Source organism: Trematomus bernacchii, unplaced genomic scaffold, assembly GCF_902827165.1.
Source record: "Trematomus bernacchii unplaced genomic scaffold, fTreBer1.1, whole genome shotgun sequence".
Taxonomy (NCBI): domain Eukaryota; kingdom Metazoa; phylum Chordata; class Actinopteri; order Perciformes; family Nototheniidae; genus Trematomus; species Trematomus bernacchii.
In genome coordinates, this window is record NW_022987689.1 from 5,275,603 (window position 1) to 5,300,697 (window position 25,095).

Consider the following 25,095-nt stretch of genomic DNA (forward strand, 5'->3'; position numbering starts at 1 on the left):
TTCCATGTGCTTAAAATAATAAATTACATTTCACCTAATGAACTCTAAGTAAACTTTTGGAAGGACCATGACCATCCATCAGTTGAAATAAATAAACATTTAAACCCTAGAATTAGATTTTCCTGCGCTTTTAAGCTATTTTCATTTTCCTATAACAAAGCCCCAATTTATTTTTTATGATGTATGATTTTTGTTATTTTGATGATGCTCTTAGATTTGCTAAAATGCTTTTACAGCAGTACATATTCTGGCTAAAGAATACATTAGAATGAGAAAGAGTATACAAATCAGTTTAAAACACAATTTCCTTAGAAAAAAAACCGATTGTTACTGACTAGTGTTGGTTTCGCTCAGCCTGCCACTTCATCATTTTCCATACAAGCAAACACAAACGTTCCTTCACATGCAAAGCTCTGCAGACCTCCCAAATGTTGTAGACTGGACATGACCTCATGGGACTGCATGTCGCCTGAAATATGTGTTTTGGATCTCTGGAATTTAGTGTATAGAAATGTATTTTCTGCTGTATAGGGAAGAGCCATATGGTACACTTCAGTCTGCCATATCGGCTAAGTACTTACACATTTAGTTTATACACAGGTTTAAGCATGTTTGTGTGAAATGAATTGGCCATGACATTTATAGCTTTGGAATGAACAGTGTTTTACTGAGTCATTTTATTTAGATGCTCAAGCATTAGTGTACTTGCCGATGTTGATAATGATGAACTGAGCAATGTTAAAAGCTTTGGCTTAATCAACAAAGTATGAACTTTTATGTAAATGTTTTCCATTACCCTTCCTCGGATACTTTAATTAAGCAAGCCTAGTTTCATAAAATAATGCCTATTTACAGGTTTGAAATTCACAAGTGTTCCAATAAATGTCTGAATGCGTAATGTTGTGCAGACGGTATGCAAATGAATGTAACCGTGGCTGTCTGCAGAAGCATGCAAAGGACATTTGGCTTACTATGTTGATAGGACTTCATGGCCAAAACAGTTGCTGTCTTCTATCTTTTCTCACTGCCATAATGTAATGTGTGTGTGGCATGTGTATGTGTGACTATGTGCATGTGTGGCTGTGAAATCCTCTACCACATGTGAGCATGTTTTATTGGTCTGGAGGGAGTTAAGGTTAATGCAATAAAACAACCTTCCCCGTGCCTTACGTCTGCCTTTTAGAGAGGATTTAAGACCGGAGTGGAGTTAGAAAAAGTTGAGAGAAAGGCTAGAGGGAAGAGAGCAAACGGTGCAATGAAGATTACAAATGTTCAGGTGGTTAGGTCAGCTAGGAAGTATCTTTTGGGTTCCTGAGCAAATGACAATCCCACTGCCTAAGACAACTGTTGTGTGGAAAAACTCATTTAAAGTCCATTTATAAGGCATATGAGATGACTGACTTGCCTAACCCTGCAGGGTAAGTGTATTTTTAGCAGTCTGGCAAGACACTTTCTGTGACTGTTAACACATATTACAGCTGCTTCCAGAATGACTTATCTAAACTCTTCCCAACATGTGGACACAGACCCCTTCAAACAACCATTTAAAGACAGATGCTTTCCAGTTACTTCCCAGATGAGGTTTATGTATTTGTTTGTGCATTCCATTGTTTTAGACCCCTGACAGGCCGCTCTGAACACTTGCAGTATGAGTCAAGTTTGTGCTATTGCTTTGATGTTTTGCTAGGACAGATGTCCAGATATCAGTGTGATTATTATCCTCAGTAAATAAATTGTTTAAGAGATTAGTATAGACTGTATGCAGACCATGCAGATAGATACAATGTCTAATCATTTGTTTATTGATACTCTATTATGTTTACCCTCAAAACAACAATTGTGATTTCAAAAGATTTAGCCCTAATTCATATGAATGGTAACTAAGATACAGAATACACGAACCAATTGCCATTAATCTGTTCTGGGGAAAGTATTGTTGTGCTTATTTATATTCATGCAAACATCACTTAAAATGAGGTTAAACTTTATTGGTCTCGCTGCTTCTTTATGTAAGGCTTCATTTTCTCAATCGGTGATAAATAAGTTTTGCTGCTGAATATTTCTGAGCCCTTAGATAGTGGCTCATCCCTAGTCTAGACAAAGCAGCATACGGTAAATACACTGGTCACTCTACTCCGTCCAATGTGCAAGAGCCATTACACTCTGTCTCTCTGGCTAATTGAGGATCACTTAATAACACTGGCCAGAAGCTTTTAAGCCAATGAGATTTCATTGATTTTACCTCTTGGTTTGAAGCACACGTCCCTTCATTCTCCTGATCCTGCTGTCCCTGCTGCTGGCTTTAATAGCCCAATAGAGATGCTCACCATTGCTGCCAACTGCGCGCACGTGCATTCACCTCTATGAGGTAGTGGAATGTTCTACAATTACTGTCAGCCTGCTGGCAGTAACTCACTCATCAGACCATTTCCTTTCATCACGTCCCTCTTTTTACTCCCACCGTTTTCCCATGTTGTCTGTTACTCTGAAGTTCACTGCTCTATAATTCGTTCACCTCTCTTCACCCTGCTATCATTCAACTGAAATGAAGCGATCCCTCATTTCAGATTGATGCCATCACCCTGAAAAAAAAAAACATTCACTTTGAATACTTTAGTTTAGTTTAAATATGCTTTTAACTGTGCAGGTGTCATTTGGTGGTTTATTGAACTCATCCTGCAGCCCCACCCATGCTGTTTTATGTTTTCCTGGCCTAACAGGTGTGTGTCTGTTTCCTCTATCCTCCCCACAGGTGGACAAGGTGTGTGGCCTGTCTACTGGAGCACCCACAAGCATGCGGCCTACTAGCCCTGAGGTCACAACCTCTTCTGTGACCTCAACTTCTCTTCCTCCGTCTGCCGCCCCCTCCCAATCCTTACCAGAGCAGTGGCAGTCGCAGTTAGCCCACTTGAGGAGGTAAGACCAAGAAATAAACTGAACTGTGGTTTAATCAGTCAGTTTAAGATTGCCTGCGTTGAAAATATTTCTCTTGTTCTGGCAACAATTCAGCTTTTTCATTGGAAATTAGTTACACAGTGGACTAGATGTAAATGTAAATGAAATGGTCAGGTCTGTATGATATTGCCTGAAGGGTTGGCCGAGGTCTATTCCCAGCTGCCATCACTTCTCTATTGCTTCATATGGTTAGTTGGACACAACACAAACAGCCGTAGTATGTAAATGCAGTGCCTGGCACTAAAGTCTGTGCCCTCCACCTGGCCTCTGAGGCAGCCATCCCATGCCCACAGCAGCTGGCAGTGATGTGCCAGCAGAGGGGGAGTGTGGGTAAGATTAATCTTGACGGACCAGCAGTTTCCTGTTTACCCAGACGGCCATACCACCAACCCTGCTCACCAGCCGTCCTCAGCGTGAATAGCACCACAGACAGAAACACACAGACGTGCAGCGTTGTCTGCCTGACCTTGTCCCAAACCATGAATCACTGCTCTGATGCCAGCCGAGCTGACAGGTCTGGCCTGGCACTGCCACCGCCATTCATGGCAACACAATCCACCTCCCTGCCTGCTGCCAACCCTGACCAAGGCACATGTGAGCGCTGACCACTTCAGAGACATGGCAGCACCCACTGCAGTACAGGGAGAACAGTCTCCTGCTGAAAAATATGAAACGTGATGCAGAAAAGCAACATTTATGTTTCGTTTTAATAGGAAATATTATGAATGTAGAAGTTCAGCAGAACTTTCTTTGGCTTTCCTGTGAATATTTAACTATTTGCACATGTGCATATGTTTGCTTGTGTGTTATTGATTGTGACTTAACATATACATTGCTATGCATACCAGTATCTGTTTTAATTGTTGGTGTGGTGTGGGGGGAAATGCATATTGATTTATGTGTGGTGTGGTTAGTCTCTGCATGTGCATGGTTAATCTCTTTCTTCCAGGGTCAACTGACTATCTTTTCTCCCTCCTCCCTGTGTGTCTTGTGTTGTCATCCTTTTGTTCATTTTTTCTTTCTTCCACGCCCCACCTTTCACATCCATGCATCTTCCTTGCTTGCAACATTCTCCCCTGGACTACAACTCCCATCATTCACAGCTCGTTCCCCCTGAAACCCTCCAAGAACAATAAACATAATCTGAGAACCCTCTCTAGGTAAGCATGAACCCCAGGGACTTATTTCTCTCACCCACTCACACACTTTATCCAGCAAAGACTCATATTGTGACTTGTTCAGAAACATGTGACACTTTTTTTCAACTTTTCTTTTTGTTTACAGTTGATTGTATTTGTCATGTCTTCAAAAAACTGCCATGTTCATGTCATTTGCGGTTCTTAGAAGTGATTCCTGTCACTGACTCAGCAAATAACCTTTCATGACCTCTGCTGTTTTTGCTCCGTCTCATGGGTGGCAACAACGGGTGCCTGATCAAAATATTATTGCATTGTTTTGCTCGGGATGACTGCCTTTATCGATAACATGTGTTAGCAGATCTGATGAAGCAAGCACTTTGCTGCAGAGCATAATTGAGAAAAATGTGCTGACATAGTGAAATGGTCACATTCAAAGCAACTCATTTACTTCCACCATCAATATCTCAACTATATATATCACATGCATGTATTATTGAATGGAATGCAGATACAGAGTATTTGTTGACGATTTGGTACCAAGTAATGAGAAGTGTATCTACAAACCACACCAAAACAATTCTAAAATCTCACAATTCCTCAATTTTCTCTTTCTAAACCTGGACTATGATATGTAATATTTACTAAAATGATGTACTATCCCCATGTGTCCGTTTTTCCTCAGGGAGTTCTTGATGTACCTGCAGCGCTACAAGTCTTTCTTTGCAGCATTGCCAGAGATGCTGTGCGAAGGGGACAATGTTGTTGACGACTCCACATGCTGGAGCGGAGGAGACGTGGTGGAGAGGTAAGACATAATGTTCAGTCCCTCACCCCCTACAGTCTGCATAAACTTGCAGTTGTCGAAAGCAAAGACTTGACAAATACCTGTGAGACATTCATTCCCTCGTAGAAAATCACATAACTGATACTGAACTTACTGTCACTTAATTGTGTTTGTTTAACTTAAAGGTAGGGTAGGTACGTTTGAGAAACCGGCTTGAGATACACTTTTTGTTATATTCCATGGAATGCTCTTAACATCCCGATAGCAATGAATATCTTAAGTGCTTTGACAAAAAAATCCATAAAAAAATGTCATCTGTGGAAGCCGTACTACTGTAAAAAGCATGACCAATCATTTTAGCCGGCCCGGCTAAAATAACTGGATGGCCTACCTGCCTGTCAGCTTTCCATCTGTGCACAAACTTATCTCGTGCCCTCATTGGTCATGTGCACGTTCGTGTGTGTTGGAGGAGGGGCTCTGTAAGGAAGTGGCAGATTTTCTCCGGTTGTGTATTTTCAAATTCTAGCGATCTCGAGCCGGTTTCTCAAACTTACCTACCCTACCTTTAACTTAAATTGTAACATTTTCAATTACATCCCATTAAGCTAACCCTTATTTGACTTCTACTCCCAAAATCCATTGTCCTTTTAATGGATTAATTTTAGACACATTCTGTTTTGAGAGCATTTTGTTTCTTGTGATTAAGAAACGTTTTGTCTTGTTATATAACTTTATCACTGCCAGTTGTTGCATAAACGTTTTTTGGCTGAACTTTCATTTTCTGTATGTGACAATGAATTAGGTGCTGGCTTGTATGCCTCCTTTCAAACAGGACATTCAGTTCGACTTAATATTTATTCATTCTAAAACCTTAGTTTGAAAATAATGAGTTTTGAACAAATTTCAGAAAAAGTAACAAACCCTTTGTGTTTTGTTGTGTGCATGTGATCGATGTCAGTATGTGAGTTAGTGTGGCTGGCTGTTGTTAATCAATGTGGCAAATAAGGAAGTAATTAAATCCATCTCCACATTGAGGCCCCGTCTACACGGAGACGAAAACAAACTTTATTCGATATCAAAAAAGTCTTCCGTCCACACGGAATCGGCTCAAGAAACATGTACGTCCACTGGAAACGCTGTAGTACATATGCCGGGCCTGTAAGTGGCGCTGTACTTCCGCCTCAAAATACACCAAAAGCAGCGAATAAGACCCCCCGAGCATGGTTGCCTGGTTGCCCTTCTGTTTATTCTCCGCGGTGGATTTAGCAACATGTAGTTCATGTAGTTCTCCATGTCCACTTGTTGCTGATGGTTGTGGTACAGGAGCTGTAGATTTTGCACTAACATCAGTAGCATGGTCAGTAGCGTCTGGAGCAAGAAAGCAACCCTGTGATCCGCCATTGTTGTTGGAGAAACAAATCAGCAATGACGCGGGTGACGCGGGGGCGAGCAGCAGAGGTGGGGAGAGGCGGGGCTATGGCGTCATCGTTATCAGGAAATGATCATATAGGCATGGGTCGGCAACCCGCGGCTCTCGAGCCGCATGCGGCTCTTTAAGCCCTCTACTCTGGCTCCCTTGAGCTTCGACAAAAATAAGAAGGAAATAAAATAAAAATATATATATATATTTATATTTTGTTGCATGGTTGAAAATGTTTCGTATCTTGTATTTTGAGGTGATACTGTGACACATAAATTAAAAAAAGAAACGGTTTTAATTAGGTCAACTAAAATATGCGTCATATCCTACGGTCCCGCACCAGCGCCTTTTCTTGCAGGCGAATAACCTGACCCCCGGCTCGATGAGCGAACTATGGATAAATCAAAGAAAATAAAAGAATCGGAGGGACACAGAGGGTTTAATTCTGCGTGGTTAGTTATATGCTTTCACAGCAAACGATGCTGGCTTACCGGTATGTTTGATATGTGGAGAGAAGTTGCAAGTGCTGCAGCCTTTACGTATTGGAGGAAAAACACGGAAGAGGAAGACAGCTGACGATCTTCAGTCATAATTCAATCAATTGGGGTGCAGCTATATGTTTTATTTATTTCAAAGTGGGCCCATTTTAATTATATTCATTTTCTTCAAATGTGCAGAGGACTCCCCAAGTACTGTCTTGATTTATTAGTAGGCCTGTGTATTTTTTTTAATTCTCCTTATACGAGTTCTTTGTTTATTATTAGAGGTAGGCCTAAACAGTTTTCTATAATGTAATAAATAATAAATGCAAAAAAACTGTAGTTTTTGTCTATGATGTAACAATATATACAACTTTATAAGCTATCAAGCTATCAAATATGTTTTGCAGCTCCAGACAAAAACAATTGGTGGAAAAGGGGGCAAAACGGCTCTTTTGGTCAAAAAGGTTGCAGACCCCTGGTATAGGGCGTACATACACACGGAGCCGTTTGGGCCCCCCAGAGCGTTTCGTCCGCAGATCTACCCACCTTGGGAGCCGTTATCGTTATCCGCGTTTCTGTGTCGGCCTCGTGTGGATGAACCGTCTATGCGATAGAGAACTGTAGCGGATACAACCCGTTTCCTCTCCGTGTGGACGGGCCTGAGTGAATGCAGGCAGAGCAAATAGTTGGTACGCTCCCCTCTCCTTTGTATTAGAGTCAGTTTAGAGGTTGTTGTTATACTCCATTATGTTTCTTTCTTTTATTTGTGAGGATTTTATTGTGTGCTGATTTATAGGTGTGGCCCTAGAACCCTTTTCCTGCTTATGGTTTTGTGTGTGTGTGTGTGTGTGTGTGTGTGTGTGTGTGTGTGTGTGTGTGTGTGTGTGTGTGTGTGTGTGTGTGTGTGTGTGTGTGTGTGTGTGTGTGTGTGTGTGTGTGTGTGTGTGTGTGTGTGTGTGTGTGTGTGTGTGTGTGTGTGTGTGTGTGTGTGTGTGTGTGTGTGTGTGTGTGTGTGTGTGTGTGTGTGTGTGTGTGTGTGTGTGTGTGTGTGTGTGTGTGTGTGTGTGTGTGTGTGTGTGTGTGTGTGTGTGTGTGTGTCTCTTTGTGGTTATGTGCTTTCTCAGTCAGCATGAGAAGAACGGAGAATTGATGCAGAATACTGAGCCAATGCAAAATCTGTAACTGATTCCCCATGCTGGATCTGTTTCTTAAATGCTTTAGTAACTCGGTCCACAATTATGACAAGGTTATGCTCTCCTTCTGCGGTGGCCTTAAAGTGGCTCCCATTACCATGGCAACCTCAGCTCTTGGCAATGCCAGTATTGGCCCTGGAAGTAGCAGACTAGAGGTCCGGGGGATGCCTTTTTCCCCCATGATCCACCCTGAGTATTTGTCAGATCCTTTGGCCTGTGTCCGTCTTGCTTGATTAAGCCATACACTATGCTTTTCACAAGTACATGGGAAAACATTAGGCTCATGAACAGATGCCTCTGATTCCAAAAAGACCCTTTTATTTTCCTCAGTGGTTGGCAAAACATTTTGTCAGACATTTATATGAATAAGTTGAGCTTTGATTAGCTTTGTAAATGTCCTTCTCTCCTCTCCTCTCCTCTCCTCTCCTCTCCTCTCCTCTTCTCTTCTCTCCTATTCTATCACTTCTTTTCTCTTCTCTCTTCTTCTTTTCTCTTCTCTTTTCTCTTCTTTTATTCTCTCATCCTCTCTTCAAGTTCTGGCTCAGTACTGCCCTGCCCTTTCCCACTGCAGAGGATCTGCCAGTGACTGAGACATGTTGAGCAGACCACACATTCATCAGGGCCTGTCACAATGTGCCGGCACATAAAGTACCATAGTCAGTCACTGTGTGTGTGCTAGGTTCATGACCTGGGATATATGAGCAAGAAAAAACCATTCAGCACCTATAACACAATAGCTCTACAATAATGTCAAGATACGGCTTCTTTGTTTTTATTTATAGCCAGTTCTTTATTTTGGTCCTCTGTGTTTGTAAGTAAGTGTGTGTCACTTTTACTACCAAGGCTATTGGTTTTTCAAGAACAGTGCTAATGGGTTGTTACGGTGTGTTATCACACACTCCCTGGTGAGAGCCAGGACTTGCTTGCGGTGTCAAGTGTTCTTTGGTTGAATACGAAAACCGTACCCTACTGAGGCATTTGGCACCACTCATATACTGCTCAGATCAAGCTGTGGCTATTCAGCAAACCTCTTCCCCTGTATCTGACTCTGTTGGCATGAATTAGAGAGGGACAGGAGGAGGCATGAAAAGGCTTGGCGTTTTGGTGCCACGGTGCCCCCTGTGCCTCCCGGTGCCCCTGATGAGGGAAGCATGATGGAGTGATGTGGAGGAGGAGGGCCTTGGCAGTATAAAGACCCATTGTGGAGTCAGTGGAGTGGGGCACAGGCCTGCCGTGGGGACCCCTAAAGCCTGGAGGGGGAACAAAGACCCTCCTATGAGGCTGCATGGGAAATACTTGGACATCACTGCCAATACTACAGCCACTGGCCGAACCATGCCTGGGAAAAACGCATGAGAACTGCAAAGGCGGCAAGAGAAGAAGTCTAGAAAATATGAGAAGAGATGAGAAAAGGTGTGTAAAGATGACACCCAAATTATTGTCGAAAATGCTGTTAGTCGATGTCTTAGTTGGACTTCCTGTTTGGTAGGAACACACAAAGCCTCTGAAGGCCTTGTGGGTTTTCCCCTCTCACAGGAGGACTTAGACACACACGGGCACACACACTCTCATATCACTCCACACAGGATCCATATGCTAGTCAACAGCTGGAGGGCTTATTCATTCAGACACAATCAAACTGCTCATGCAAGAAGACACACTTCCACATGTGTGAACACACACACACACACACACACACACACATGTTGTATGTTGTAATACTTCAAAGCACATCAAAGGCAACAGGGATAGAAATTCCCTCCCTCTCTTTATTCAGCATCTGATGACAGAGGGGCGAGCGGGGGGCAAGCAGTTGTACGTACAACTAAAAATGCCTGTTGGCATGTGTTCAAACCTCTCTGAACATTTACAGCATCACATGTGTGAATACTTTTCACAATCTATTTGGGAAGATAAGATCAACCAAAATTACCACACTCTTAGATTAGTCAGTCATGTTATCGCCATTATAGTAGTCTTATCACACAATGAAATACTTAATTGTCTTGTTTCTTCACAATAATTATGTTTATAACATCCCTGGTTTGTCCTTTGACACATAGAGATAGTGTGTGCGGGTTATGAAACAATGCTGCAGGGTATAGCCAAAGTTATGGCTTAATTAGGAACTTTATTAGCCTCTTGACTGAAAACACATGAGGAGGTAACTTCAAATAAGGTTTTATTGGACAACAACTTAATGCTACATTTCTCCCAGACATAATAATTGGTTATGGATGTCTAATCAAGAGGAACTACTAGTGCAACTATGGACAGTTTTCAATTTAAATGAATTCCAAACAGCTTTAAGTGCTCAATTTTGGGCATGAGCTCCATAATCTCTTACAAAACCCGTCTGACCATCACCAATCTGATTTTAGAGATTCTTGATGCAGGTAGTGGTAAACACGATGAATAGATGTTGGCATCATTGTCCTGAGAGAGGAGAGCTCTAGGTGATGCTAACTGAAGAGGAATGGTGATTGCTGTCTGTATTGGATTGCAACAGGATGACGAACTCTAAGGCAAAGCCAGTCTGAGCACACATGGTAGCCACCTCCATATATTGTTTTGGTTTTCTTTAATGAGAAGCAGCAAATCAGTTGCATAACAGGGTCACAGGTGGCAAAAGAAAGCCAGGTGGAGTGGAGGCCACAGCTGAAACAAGTAAATTGGGACCTTAACATTGGCATGTTAACCAATACCTACTAAAATCTGCTGTACCTGTATGTTAATGGCGTGTCTTGTTATAACCTAAATTGGGGTTATTTCAGATGCAGCTCATGCTGTTTTGCCAATAAAAGTTAACTCATCGGGGATCCTGTATGGCAAACTTTGCTCTTCCAATCTTGCTAAAGCGTAAGACTTAGATTAAATGATGTAAACTAGGATGGATTTGCCACTTACACGCTGGTATAACAGAAATAAGAGAAAGACATAAGGAAGAGTGAATGTAGAAGTCTTCCTGTTTGAACAGCCTGACTCTGAAAACACTGCTTTTGTTTAAACACGTAACATACTTAGACTTTGGAACTTCATTAGCATTTTCTGACCTACAAATGAGTTGGGGTTCATTTTGTATAGCTGAATGACTGTATACAGGCAGAAGGTTTATTCTGTGGGAAGGGAAAGAAACAATCTGCTTCAAGCCAAGAAAGTCAGCAGACAGAGATCGTAATCTCTGTTTTAATCTTTATGGGAAGAGAACATCATGTCAACACCAAGGAAAACAAACTGTATTAGAGCCATGACCTGCAAAATAAATTATTTAATACATCATGTTATTTTTTAATTTACTACAGTATATTTGTAAACGCTCAATAATGTGCAGGGATGAGATTTCGACATACAGTATGAGGGTGTATGCATATGTTGGTGTGTCGGTCATGTGCATACAGTACAGTACGTATAACTTAAAGAATGGAGAACTCATCACTGTACTTTGGGGATGCTTCTTTTGTATTAGCTCAAGGGGACGGCCCACAGACAATAGAGCAGTGTGAGTTTATCTGAATGCCTTGCATTTTTATAAGGTTATGACAATCCATTTGTTTATCATTTTGACATCTGGAATCCATTCGGTTATTGCAGGGAGAAACAGGGAGAGCGCTACAACCGGGCAAAGCCCTCACCCCTCTCACTCACTTTCTATCTTGTCATAGTTCTGTTCCTCTGGGCTGCCTCGGTGTCAGTCTGTTGCGTCCAAGAGGCTCAGTTCTAAAATGCACACAAATTGGATAATAAAACTCTAGCAGAGGGGACAATAAATAAATGACGATGTGGAAGAACATTCCCAGCTTGTGCCTGTGTGTGCTGTGTGTACAGTATGTGGCTATGGGCAGAAGTCTGTTAAGTATGTGTTTTCCTAGTTTTACTTGACTTGATGAAGTGGTGGCACAGTTGAGTTATGAGAACAGTTGACATCAGAGAAATAATGACATTTAAAAAGTTGGAAATATAAACTTCATATGCTTTCTTTTTTTTTCTTCTTGCACCCACCCTTTCAACTTCAACGTAATTTGCATTTGTCGAGGTCACAAACCTCTGTCCTTCCTCTTCCTCTCCCACAATCCTCTTTTTTTCAATTTCTCCTTAGCTCCGTTTCAGTTGCCCCTCCCTTTCCCATAACCCTGTGCTGCTTCCTGGGACCTCAGCATGACCCCCTCTACATTACTACATTGCTTCGACGTGTCTCTCTTTAGGCCTGCATCCTTGTGTTGTGTGTCTGTTTGAGTAAAACTGAAAACAACAGTGATCATATTGCAGTAAATGTCAGTTATTTATTCTCTCTGCTGAAATGTTTGGAGTGTGAGAGTTTTGAGTTATGCTATTTCGGAATCTGTGGCTGTGCAATAAAGAGAGTGTTAGAGGATAGGTTGTGTAGATGTTGTGTAAGCAAATGTGATTTTCTTGGCCTGATTGTACAATTATATGCCCATTTGGGACTTAGCATGCCTCTGAGTTAAGACTGTTTATGTCTTTCGGCCTCCTCAAATTGAGGTTTTATGGTGTGGCTTGTGGACATTGTACTGTATATTTGTGAAATATCCATCCAACTCCTTTCAGTCTCCTCTTCATTACTTTTATAGAAGGGACACAGTTTTACGACTTCTCCTCTTCTGTTGTGTGTCCAGCCGGTGGAGTGGGTTCAGCTAATATAATTACAATGCCACAATAGACTGGCATGTTTTACTGGAGCAGTTCCTACTGGGCGAGGTAGACATAGTGTACTCACTAACCTCTCTGCTTGCCTATTGGCACGGCATCAAACTCATAGCCGGAGAGGAGGATGAGAAATTGAGGGACATACATGCTGAGGAGGGGAAAAGGAAGTGTGGATGTGAAAACAATGGATAGAAATAGAGAATAACTGATAGATGGATGAAGGAAGGCAAGAAATAAGGGATGTAGGTCAGTGGCAGCAGGAGCAGTGGCTTTAGGTGAGCCCTCTGTCTTTTTTGGCTTAATTGCCTCTATGTTTGAAGTCCTCACCGTTGCGTGTCTGGGTGCCAGCCAATAGTGATCTGTGTGGTCTGCGTGTGTTTGAGAGGGTTGTGTTTGCCTCTCATTTCTCAGTTTGACACACATTTATGACACACCACGCCAGCAAACACAGGACAATACCCTAAAGAATGTGTCTTCCTCGATGCCAGCAATTGCGCACACAAACACAACACCGGCCAAAATATGACTTGTAAAACAAAACGGTCAACGATGCGTCCTCTAGGACGAACCCAGTATTTAAGAGGCAATTTTGTCTTGTGTCATAAAATTGCTCTTGGAAGACACCTCCGCTATGAAATGAAGTGCTTGTTGTTTCTCAGAACGAGCTCTGTGTTGCTTATCATGGTGTCGCAATACTGGAACAGTTTCTGCCTGATTCAACAATCTGGTTCCTAATGGACTTTGTATTTAAATTTCAGCTTTTAAACATAACATTAAAAGACAGTGACAGTATAAACACACTTTGTTACTGCCAGCCTTTTATGATTTTAATTTTTTAAAGTGGGAATTTAAGGACTGGCACCTAACCCATTACTTCATGTGCCAGCTAAAGAAAGTCATACAGTTGCCACTTGTTGAGGTGGTAACGTGTGAGTAGACTTTAAACAAAGAAATCATACCATATCAGTTACACACACTTACTGACTGATGTAGTTCAGTGCACATTTTAACACTCTTCAAAGGAAGAGAAAATCCACTTGCAAACCTCTGCTTTGATCCAAACATGCAGCTTGTACTGTAGCCGTGGTGACACAGGATTATTGCCTTATAGACCATCACACTATTTCTGTTTGCCACAGACAGCTCACACTCCATACACAACACATTCACACACTGAACACGCATCAACACTCACACATCATGATCACATCTGACTAACAGAGCTGGACCTCTCTCTGCTCAACTATTTTTAGGGACAGTGTTATCCTTTTTCCTCTGGGAAACTTTATAAATGTCAGTTGGACCCTGATTGTGCAAGATTTTGTCTGGATTTGAACGGAATTTTGTGTGATGCAATGTGTACCTGTACGTCTGAACGTAGGGCCAATAGCGTGCATTGGCAAACTTCCCTGTAGAGTTTTAGTGTGAATGTGTGTACCAGTTTAGGTTTGCAGTGTGTGGTATTTACCATCAGAGTGAGATTCTGAACAAGAGGTCTGGTTTGAATCCAACTTTTAGCCTTACTCCAGGTTTGTTGTCTAACCCAAATGATGTGTAAGTGAGTTTAAAATGAAAATGAATGACAGGCACGGGAGGAGAGAGGGAAAGCTAACAAAACCATCTCTGTACAAACAACAAAAAGTACAGTACACTACTGTGGAGAGGGTGTTGTGTGTGTGTGTGTGGCTCTGATCTGTGCTCAGTGTGTGTATGTGGTAACCTGAAACCACAGGGAAAACGTTCCTAGAATTCCGGGTGGGTTTGGTGTCGTGGCTCGCTCACTGGAGCCCCCCGAGTGGTGCTGGGAATGCGGCCTCCGCACGGAAGAGCTTGAGAATGAAGGGAAAGTACCCGTGTGTGTGTTTGAGCCGAACAGCTAAGCATCTCAACACCAACAAGTAATGGAATAGTTTGTTTCTTAAAGTGTTGGTAATCTGACAGAGCATAAATATACATTTTAAAAGGCATTTGATTATTGCATAGAGACACAAACATTATCTTTATTGATGGCAACAACCTGTTTAATATAACGCATCCACCCACGTCTATAGGAACAAAATGCTAAAAAGTGTAAGTGTCTTTAATTAAACAGTAAAACAAATAGATATAACACATACTGTAAATTGTTCAACATTTAAACATGTAACTTACATTTTTCTCTTAACTTACACCAGCACTATAACTATATCCTTTTAAATGCGAAGTCTAGCACAATTACAAGTGCTTTGTAATTTATTAGATCAGGATAGGACTTCAGAACATTAAATGCCAGGAAGGAAATGATCTTATAAAAAGTTATACTGTCAGTGGCTCTGCACTCTAGGGACAAATGTGCTCAGCTGAGGTCCAACCCTCTTAACACAAACCCAGACTTCTCCGATTCAGCTTACTGACTGATTTATGATGATATGTCCACTTTCCAACCTGTGGCAGATTGACAGATAAGCCTGATCATGACAAACATGATAGTAATGACTGGGACTTTTGCCAAGAAAGCCATTTTGACCATGTGTTTGTCAATGCCACCATCTGTCCGACTTCATTTGGATAATAGCTGCCCAACCTTTGCCCTCCTTCCCTCTGCCTGCAGCACACTCACTATTCACTCCTTGACCTTAACAGAAGTTTGCACAACATTGCGGTATATAATCCTATATATGTTATTCTGGTGTCAAGCAGCTGTACTTAGAGCTGCCTCCATATCTCTCTATCTACAATATGCTCTCAAATGTCAATCTTACTGAGTGCCTGGGGATCATTTCTGCTTGTGGGAGAGTGCGTGTGGGGGGTATGCAGATATTCTGATTGCATTTAAGCTTAAAAAATGTACTGCGTGATTGTCTGAGTGAGCTGTGTGTGCGCATGTGTTCTTGGATGGGTGTGAGTTGTGCTCCCACATGCCCTTTGCAGCAGCAGAGAGTCTGATCCCTGACCTCTTCACTCAACACCCTCGCAAGCCCTCTCCTCTCTCTATGCGGGTATGTCTGAGTATGTGGATGCCTGTGTATGTTTGTTACTGTGAGTCAAATGTACTTTATGTTTGAGTTGAAACTGGACTGTTTGCACTGAGTACTTTCTGATTACACAGGCTGCATATACAGTGCTATCCAGATGTGTCATTATGCCTCCTTCTCCAAGTGCTTGTCCATGTTTATGATACCCTTCATACACACTGAGCCATTCTATAGTTGCAACACCAGCCTGAACGTAAAGAAAAGATGTAAGTACATAAAATCACGACATATGATATGATATATTTAGCTTTATCCACGGTGAACCCCTTGACTGGTTTTTAGTTTACACTGGAGCTGTCAACCTTAAGCACTAGATCACGCCATTCTGGCCCGGATCAGACAGACAGACCAACAGGTGGTCGTACCACACCAGAGGATCATGGTCCACTCCACCCGTCTGTGCTCCGGGGCATAGTTTACTCCCCTGGCTCTGCCCCTGCCTGCCCTTGTCTGCCTTCCACACACCAACTGCCCCCCCCCACCTCCCCACAGACCTCTAACCTCAGTTATCCATGCCCTCCTCGGCATGTGGGCATGTGGCTGGAAGGGGGGGATATATTCATCGTTATAGGTCTTGTAACTTGTTCCTTCCTCTCTTTCTGTTTGTATAATTCCCTCCTCCATTCACATGTTTCACCAATGCTCTGACGTTGATGGTTCCTGTGTCAGTTATCCATTTTCATGAGCAAATTTGTACCTGGGAGCAGTTTTGTTCTGTCTCTCCCCCTTTTCTCTAATTTTAACATATATCTTTCATCCCTTTGTAACTACAGTATCTACACTATCCTTAAAATCAGTAAGTTGTCTGGTGAAATTGAAATTGTTTAAAAAGTGGCTAATGCTGCCACCTACTGGGGAATCACTGTAAATAAGGGATCCTGACATAACGTCACTATTGGACGAGTTGGGAGTGAGAATGTGTTCAATTTACTTAATTATCTATTTGCTCAAGAAGAAATAAGGTATCAAAATGTATTGGAGAAATAAGTGCCCTACAGTTAAATACATGCAATACAGTTTTATGCACTCTATTTCATGACTGGAGATGGACATTTTATAATTGTTCTTGGCCTGTTAGAGCTATAATTGTTGAAGACATATTAATTCTGAAAACATTATAAGCTATATTAGTACCGAACAATATGTAGTATATATATATATGTACTAAATATCTTGATGATAGCAAAAACATCACTATATTACAGCCAAGTTTAAATAAATACCCAGGGCAACTGTGTGTTCTTAATAAATGCAAGCCATGGGTTCACTGTCAGACACAATCGTTGCAATCGTTGCAATCTGTCAGAAAAATACACTTTTTTTTCTATTAGTCCCCAATGTCAAAGATCAACCCGTGCAGTTAGATCTGTGAATTCAAACAGAAAAGGCTTTGTATGCATGTTTGTTAGAATGAGGAGTAATTGCATGTGAGTGTGTGGAGGGATATGCTAAAGAGTGAAATAGTTGTCTTTGTCGGGAAAAGATGCTGGTCTGTATGTAATTTGTGGGTTTGGCCGAGGCGGACATGACTTGTTCTTGTTCCTCCAATCTAATGGAGCTTCGTGGTCTTTTCCCAGAAGTCTGTGTGGTCTGTTGAGTCAGCCTGCAGCGCGTCTGCTGGTCCTTCAGAACAGGCGACACGGAGAGGTGGGGAACAGTTACACCCAGTGACAGACACAGTCGGGACAGTTAGGCCTGGGAATGTCCTCAAAGCAAACTTCCAGCTGTAATCCATGTAACTGCCACCTATTATAGCATACATTACATATAAACCTTTAAGCGCTACACTGTATGTTTTTGTCTGTCTGTAGCACTAGAGACCCATAAATGAAAGCTCTTCATTTTGTAATTTGTTCAACTTTGTTGTAACCAAGTATTCTGGATGATTTGTAGTTTTGGCTGATCATCGTGGGTTGTGGCTCTCCCTCCCTTCCTAAGAGGAAAATGTATTTAATTATAATAACATTAAAGTTGTATATTACAATTTTAGTGGTTTGAACTTCATGTCTTGGTGTATTGTGGGTTCAACCTACCATCAAAGTCACAATACACTTCACACAAAGGACTTTGCCACCTCTTGGAAAAGGACACGTCTAATTTGTGTTGCAGTGATCAGCAGTTTCTGCAGTTTTTAAACATGTTCAGTAGAGCAATCGTCCTCACTGTATGATGAGGTTGGAAATTGCATTGTTTTGTGACAAAATATTAGCTGCTGTCTGACTACATCACTGTTTTAAAAATATATATGAAAGGCATTCAGTTAAGTGTAACTCAAATTGCCCACCCTTAGAAGTTTGAATTGCACAAATTGTGCTTAAAAATGTCGAAAACCCAAGAATGTGAAATGTTAAGAAATGTTGTTTAAAGCATATAATTCTGAAGTCATTTTCAGACGTATTTCATTCTTGAAATTCATGCTCAGAATGGCCCTATACAGTAATGCTATTGACTCGCCTTACACAAAATTGGCCACACGGGGGCAGTGTGGAATCATATTTTTCTCCCCTGTGAAACCGAGAACTAAGTCTGAAGGTACTGTCCTTGTAGTATAACAACATCTAGTCAAATCACAGTCATTTATGTGTCGAGAGTCGGAGAGTTTATACACTACACTGTGATGGAACTTCTGATTTGCTAATGTCAGGTTTTGTTTACACAGCCGGTGTGTGTGTGTGTGTGTGTGTGTGTGTGTGTGTGTGTGTGTGTGTGTGTGTGTGTGTGTGTGTGTGTGTGTGTGTGTGTGTGTGTGTGTGTGTGTGTGTGTGTGTGTGTGTGTGTGTGTGTGTGTGTGTGTGTGTGTGTGTGTGTGTGTGTGTGTGTGTGTGTGTGTGTGTGTGTGTGTGTGTGTGTGTGTGTGTGTGTGTGTGTGTGTGTGTGAGGATGTGAGGATGTGAGGATGTGAGGAAGAAAGTGGTTCTAAGAGCAGTTTGTTGGCAAGAGAGAGTCACTTACACCAAATTAATTCAGCTCTTTGCAGTTGCTGTGATTGTTAGATAAATCGATACTTGTTCATTAGCTCTGAGGAGCATTGAAATTAAACTTGATTGGCTGTGTGTAAGCCTCTAATGGGCTAATGATGAGTCAAGCTAGATATGGTAGACATCACCTAGCCTGCAGACGGAAATAGAAATGGAAGGGTAGAATTGCCCTTATGATGAGGATTGAACGCATCTTGAGTGCAAGATAAACAAAGTATGTGTCTGTGATTACCTGTACAGTAAGTGTATGCCCATGCTAAGTTAATTAATACACCTAGTCATAGATAATTGTCCCGACTCAGTTTTTCTCTATTTAACCTCATTGCACTCCCTCTTGCTCAGTCTCTATTCCAGTTCTCTAATTATCCTCAGCATTGGCCCAGGTCAAAGTGACCTAGAGAGCATACTAGGGCCAGACTTGGGTTCAGCCCACAAGACAGAGTGCTTTTTTAATTAGTCTACAGCTTGGCTTGTTTGCTACCACAAACAGCATCCAAATGAAAGATGTACAGTATGTCTTGATATATCCAGGAAGTGTAAGTGTAAACTTGGCCAACTGTGCACACAACCAAACCTGCTAAAACACGCTAAATGAAAAGACTGTTTCCCTTTGGAAAGTTTCCTTTTTTTGTGTAAATATTTGGCATTTAGAATTTTGGAAATGCCAATTCCCGAGCCAGCTTCTAGCAGTGGGACACATCTCTACCATAACTGTTTACAGGCTCAAAGCGCACCAAAGTCAGCTTTCAACTCCATCGACCCAATGATCCGATAAAACAAATCCAGTCAACAGCTACCACACTACCATGCTAATTACTCAAACAAACAAAGTGAGATGGAAACTTTCAGTCTGGCTGTTTCACACCATCACATGGAGCTCTGGTCACTGAAAAAAAGAAATGTGCATGACACAAAGGAAAGGACATTTAACGATTGGTTATGAGAGTGATATACTTCTCAGTGAAAGAGATATGTGTTGGCTGTTATGGGTAAATTAACAACAGGAAACATGAGAAATATTGATTGGATACTTGACATGACCCAAAAAGGCCGTAAAAGTAAATTTCATAGCATTTTAAAAAAGGACATAGAAAACAAACATGCAGCATGAAGGGAGCCATTCATAAGCGCAGTAACACATTTTATTGCACTGTAGAGGACAGGGTTTCAGTGCGTAATAGCCATGAGTAATTTGAGCCGTTGGACCTTCAACCATATAGCTGTTACAGTGCAACCACTCAATAAACCAGCCTGGTCTTGGTAAAATCACCCTGGGACCTCTTAAGAAGTGGCAATGCAGTTCAGACCAACATAGTGGTGTGTAATTCCATCCCAACCACACAGCCATAAACAGCCATATTTCACTGGTCCACACGCCACTAAGACAGATATACAGCCGGCTCAGCACAGGTGTCGTGCCTCAGGTGAAGTCCGAGACAAAAACTGTAAAGATTCATTAACATAAACGTCCAGGACAAAAATGTTTCATCTTGGCTGAAATGACATAACCCTCCAGTTATTGTAACTGGAGTTAGAAACAGCCTGTGGACTGTTTGTGTTTGAGTTTGGAGCCCAAACATTAATAATAAAAGGACATGTCTTCTGCTCTTACCACAATTACTGTAGGTCAGTGGTTCCCAACTGGACAGAACCAACATGGAGGTCTCAAAATAATTAACAGTATATAGAGAGTAAATAAACAAATGTTACCCTTAATTAATGGATTCTTATTCTGATCTGTTTCTTGTTTTTGTGAATTTCTTTGAAGGAAAAATCACTTTTGTTGAACTGTTCATAACTGCCACATGTATTTAGAGCAGGGGTGGGGAACCTTTTTCCTCTCAAGGGCCATTTCAATTTTTTCAACAAACTCCGAGGACCGTACAAATTATTGAACTCAACCTCTGCTTAAAAATACTAAAATCACAGCCCATTCATTTGGCCTTTCTTTCATGCTGTGCAAAGAAAATGCAACCTCTTAATCCAGATAGCTTGCCATGACTCACGCATGCATGCACGTGCACGGTTGTGGCATGACCACCAAAACAGAAAGATATGGACACAAGATGTGTGCAATTTAGTTTCCTATCCATGTGAACATGATTTAAGTGGGGGGGGGGACCTAGCCTCCTCTAGGGGGGTCCGGGGGCATGCTAAATGTTGAAGTTAAAACCATCAATCTGGTGCACTTTGAGAGCAACAGATCTATGGATACATCTCTCAACACCCATATGAAACAGAACTGTAAACAGATTTCTTTTTCTTTATGGATATTTTGCAAATCACCCTTTTAAACTGTATTCTTGTTTATTAACACATTTTTGTTACTGTCATATAGTATTGTATACCTGTTTACTTTATTCTCTTATTTTTGTATAACTATAATGATCATATACAGATGTGCCTTTACCTCACTGGTTGTAGAAAAAGCTTCTTATATTAGTTAGCATAGCTAGCTAACCAGATGCTAATAACAACAAAGTTATTGACTGTATGATCAGTATGACAGATGAACAGATCTTGGGGGCTTACAACTAAAGACACAGCCACGCAAAAACTGCGGCATGTGTACGGCTCCTTATGGGTACTGCAATATTTGAAGTGCCGGTGTTGTGTCAAATTATGCACCCCCATCATGAAATGCCCCCCTTGTCACGGGAACGCGCATTTCTAAATGACACGTTTACACCTTAAAAGTAAACGTTCAGGGTTTTTATTAATGGTAATTTTCAGACTGTGAGTTGTTTAGTGGTAGCTCATATAGTCTTGATTCTTGTGGTTAAACTTTTCGCTCCGTATTTGATGGTAGTGGTGTCGAAATTCATTCGTCACTTCCTTTTCAGTTTTTTTTTTTTTTTATTGTTACGTCCTGTCTGTATACACGTGCTTTAAAATGTATTGTTTAATTTTACATATTTGTCATATAATAATCAAAATATATGTTTACAAATGTTACATAGACTTTGTCAGCATATTTTTGCCACGTTATGCACCCCTTGCTATCTTACATAATAAAAGTGTCACATTCATGAAACTTGCTCCATTCATTGGTACTAGTCCTACAACTATACCCTAAAAAATGCTTGAGGGTGGGATTAATAGAAACATCTTTTGGGGGGGGGTGCATTTTATGACAGGCCTGGTTATCACAATATGCCCCCCCTTGCTATCTTACAAAATAAAAGTGTCACATTCATGAAACTTGCTCCATTCATTGGTACTAGTCCTACAACTATACCCTGAAAAATGCTTGAGGGTGGGATTAATACAAACATCTTTTCTTTCAAAGTCTGAAAATTACCATTAATAAAAACCCTGAACGCTTACTTTTCGTTTTAAACATCGTTTTAAGGTGTAAACGTGTCATTTAGAAATGCGCGTTCCCGTGACAAGGGGGGCATTTCATGATGTGGGGGTGCATCATTTGACACAACACCGGAGCTCCGTTCTGGTGCTCTCAGGCAGCACTACACCCCTGTCAGACGAGACATATACCACGTGATGACACGTTAGGCTCGTGTTGTGTTCAAGGACCCTGACCTTGGCCAGGAAAAACAGGCACTCGCTTGTTTAATTCTTTTGCGGTCTAGATTTCTTTAATTTTTTCTTTTTTGCGTGTGTTTATAAATTACCTCGAGGGCCGTACAAAATTGGCTCGCGGGCCGTATACGGCCCGGGGGCCGGAGGTTCCCCACCCCTGATTTAGAGCTATAAAAAGGCATTGCATGTGCATTGCTCTGTTTTAAGGGGTCACATATTAACTAACTAATGCTTTAAGTATCAAACTTCACTTTAAGTTAAAATAAAATCTTCGCATTGGCTTTCCCACCTATAGGGAAGGACACACTTTGATGAACTTAAAATTGAATGATTGTCGGCTAAACAAGTTTAAAGAGTCCCATCATCTTATGATTAGTCATGCAGACACTTGCAAAACGTGGGGGGCAGCTAGTATGAAATCATCAAAACCATTTCAGATGAACTTCAAAACAAGAGTGAGGAGATTGCTGGGTTCAACAGCTGATTGTTTTTGATCTTGTTTGGAGTTGCTGTGCCTGTGCAGCTCTTTACAGTATATGTCTGACCCTTCCTGGCTCATAACCTGATACAGAAGCTTGCCAGGCTGTAAAGAAGCATGGCAGAAGGCCCACTGGGCTACAGGATAGGTCTGCAGCATCCTTTACTCTGCACTCAAAGAGAGTAGCTGGGAACTTCACACAATTTTCCCAAGTCATTTTAAGTTCTGTGCCTGGATTTGCAGTCAAAAGTTTTTACGTTATGCAGCGGAAGACAGAAATCAACCAGAACATTTACAGATACGTAGACTGGCCTTTTTTAAGTTTTTCTAGCAGTGGCTCCTTGGATAACCTTTTCTCAAAGTCATCCTTGTTATCCACAGTATCATAGTGATTCTCAACATCCATTATGTCGCAGTTTTACTGGGACAATACTGGCCATAGAACTTTTTATTTTCCAAATCTTCAAGCATCCAGCTGGAACTAGGTAGAGTTGAGGTCATAAGATAGGAGGGGACAGATACAGAGAGGAAAAGCTCAGAGCTGTAGTGAATAAAGAATGGGTAAACTTAAGCCAAGACTGCGTGCCCTGGGTACTACTGATACAGTACATCCAAGTGACTGCAGCTACTGGTGGCGTTCATGTGTTGCGTGTTCATGTGGGCACCAGCTGGGTTACAAAAGACAGCAGTCAGAAGAAAGACAAAGAAAGCAGGATGTAAGGTGGTGTGTGGTACTGGGCAGAGAAATCAAGAGGAAGAAAGAGAGATGACGTTAACCGAAGACATGGCCTTTGATAGTTTGTTTAAGAACGCAAAATACAAGGTGGAGGGAAGGGGAAAAAAAGAAAGGCACAGAGAGAAAGCAGAATGTTTGAACTTGCCTGCCCTGCAGATGCCCTCTCCTGATTTGCTCGCTGTTTCTCTTTGCACATTTTATGATCTGAGTATTTCCTCTCTAATAAAGTTGTCTTTGAAGCACAGCAAGCTTCAGTACATACTGCCGTGTGGATGACTTCTATCAGAACAGCCAGTGCTTAATTTTGTAAATATTTATTTTGCTTGTAATATTTATTATGACTGTGTTTATCATCAGGAACCTACGATAAAATCAGACCTACCACATTGATTTGTAGGAAGTCTTAGTGTGCTGTGTAGTTCTCATTGCATTAGAGGGCACAGGATTGCAAAACATTTGCACATGTTCATGTTTACTGTCCGAGCGACAGCATGTGCACACATGTCATGTTGATTAAATGTTTGCGAAGTGGCTTTTGACCAGTTCCCTGTTCATGAGCTTAGTGTTATTACAGTAAATGGCTGCTAATGGCAAACAGTGGTGTGTGAGAACAGCCTGGCCTTTCAGAACAAAACCTTCTGTTCAGAGTTTTTCAACATGTCCAAGCCCTGCTCGTAAAGTTAGCTGGCTACAAACATCTTGTCAACCCCTCCCTCACTCTCACTGCTGGTCTCACCCGTGACTCCAGGTCCTCTAGTTCCTGGAAAAAAAGTTGTTATTCTATATTTCACAATGTCCAAAAAATGTGCTAAATGTTAGGTTAAGTAATATGTTTTCCTCTTATGTCACTTTATCAGCAACAGACAAGTCAAGAATAGTTATTAGAATATAATGTTCTACCAATGTAGGTAATACAGTACAGTGTATGTGATATAACTATCGCAGGTTAGACTCTTTGGCTACTCTATTAGTGTGTGTAACCAAAGAGCTACAACACTCTTTTGTCTACATTGCATATTGCAACAAAAATGTTGTGATAATTGCAACAGTGTTGTGTTGGAACAGATCAAAAAGTTCAAAAGCGTCATGGTGAAACTACTTGATTGTAAAATGATCTATGTGAGAAGCAGCAAAAACAGAAAAACAACTGATTTCCCAATAACCTCCAAGCGTAAAAGACGACATCTTTAAAAACGTTGGCTTCATGGTTTGAACCAAGGTGTATTAATCACAGGACTCAAAAGATGTTTAACCTTGTATATCCCCACCAGCCGTGGGGGTGGGGAGAGGCTTTATTAATCATGATGAACAAACAATTTGCTGTTTACCCTCAAAGCACTACTACCAGATCTAATTCAATACCCTTCTCAGCTGATTTAGTACCACCCACAGCCACAGAAATACACACACTCATTGAGATGAAAGCGATCTCCTCTCAATCATTACTCATTGACACCTCTCCCCTCCTCAGCTTGCTGTGAGTTTGCCTGATGTTTGTTTCAGAAGAATCATTTATTTAAATCATTTTACACGTGGAAATGTGACAAAGATACAAACAAGTTTCATGATTAATAGTTAGGATATGCAGATTACGTTTTGTCCAATTAATCAAATATAAGTATTTTTTATTGTAATACAGAGACACAAAAACACACTTTGCCTCTGAAGCACGATTGTGTAAGGATGTATAACTTACAGTACTGTCTCTAAG

At 41.3% G+C, this 25,095-nt stretch overlaps 1 protein-coding gene across 1 annotated transcript in view; it reads left to right on the forward strand.

The window, feature by feature from the left end:
* Positions 1 to 25,095, forward strand: part of gpc5c (glypican 5c) — a 95,185-nt gene that overhangs the window by 34,564 nt on the left and 35,526 nt on the right. The window contains exons 4-6 of the mRNA XM_034137309.1: positions 2,753 to 2,916; positions 4,059 to 4,115; positions 4,777 to 4,899. Coding sequence (XP_033993200.1) covers positions 2,753 to 2,916; positions 4,059 to 4,115; positions 4,777 to 4,899 — 344 coding nt within the window. The remainder of the gene's footprint in view (positions 1 to 2,752; positions 2,917 to 4,058; positions 4,116 to 4,776; positions 4,900 to 25,095) is intronic.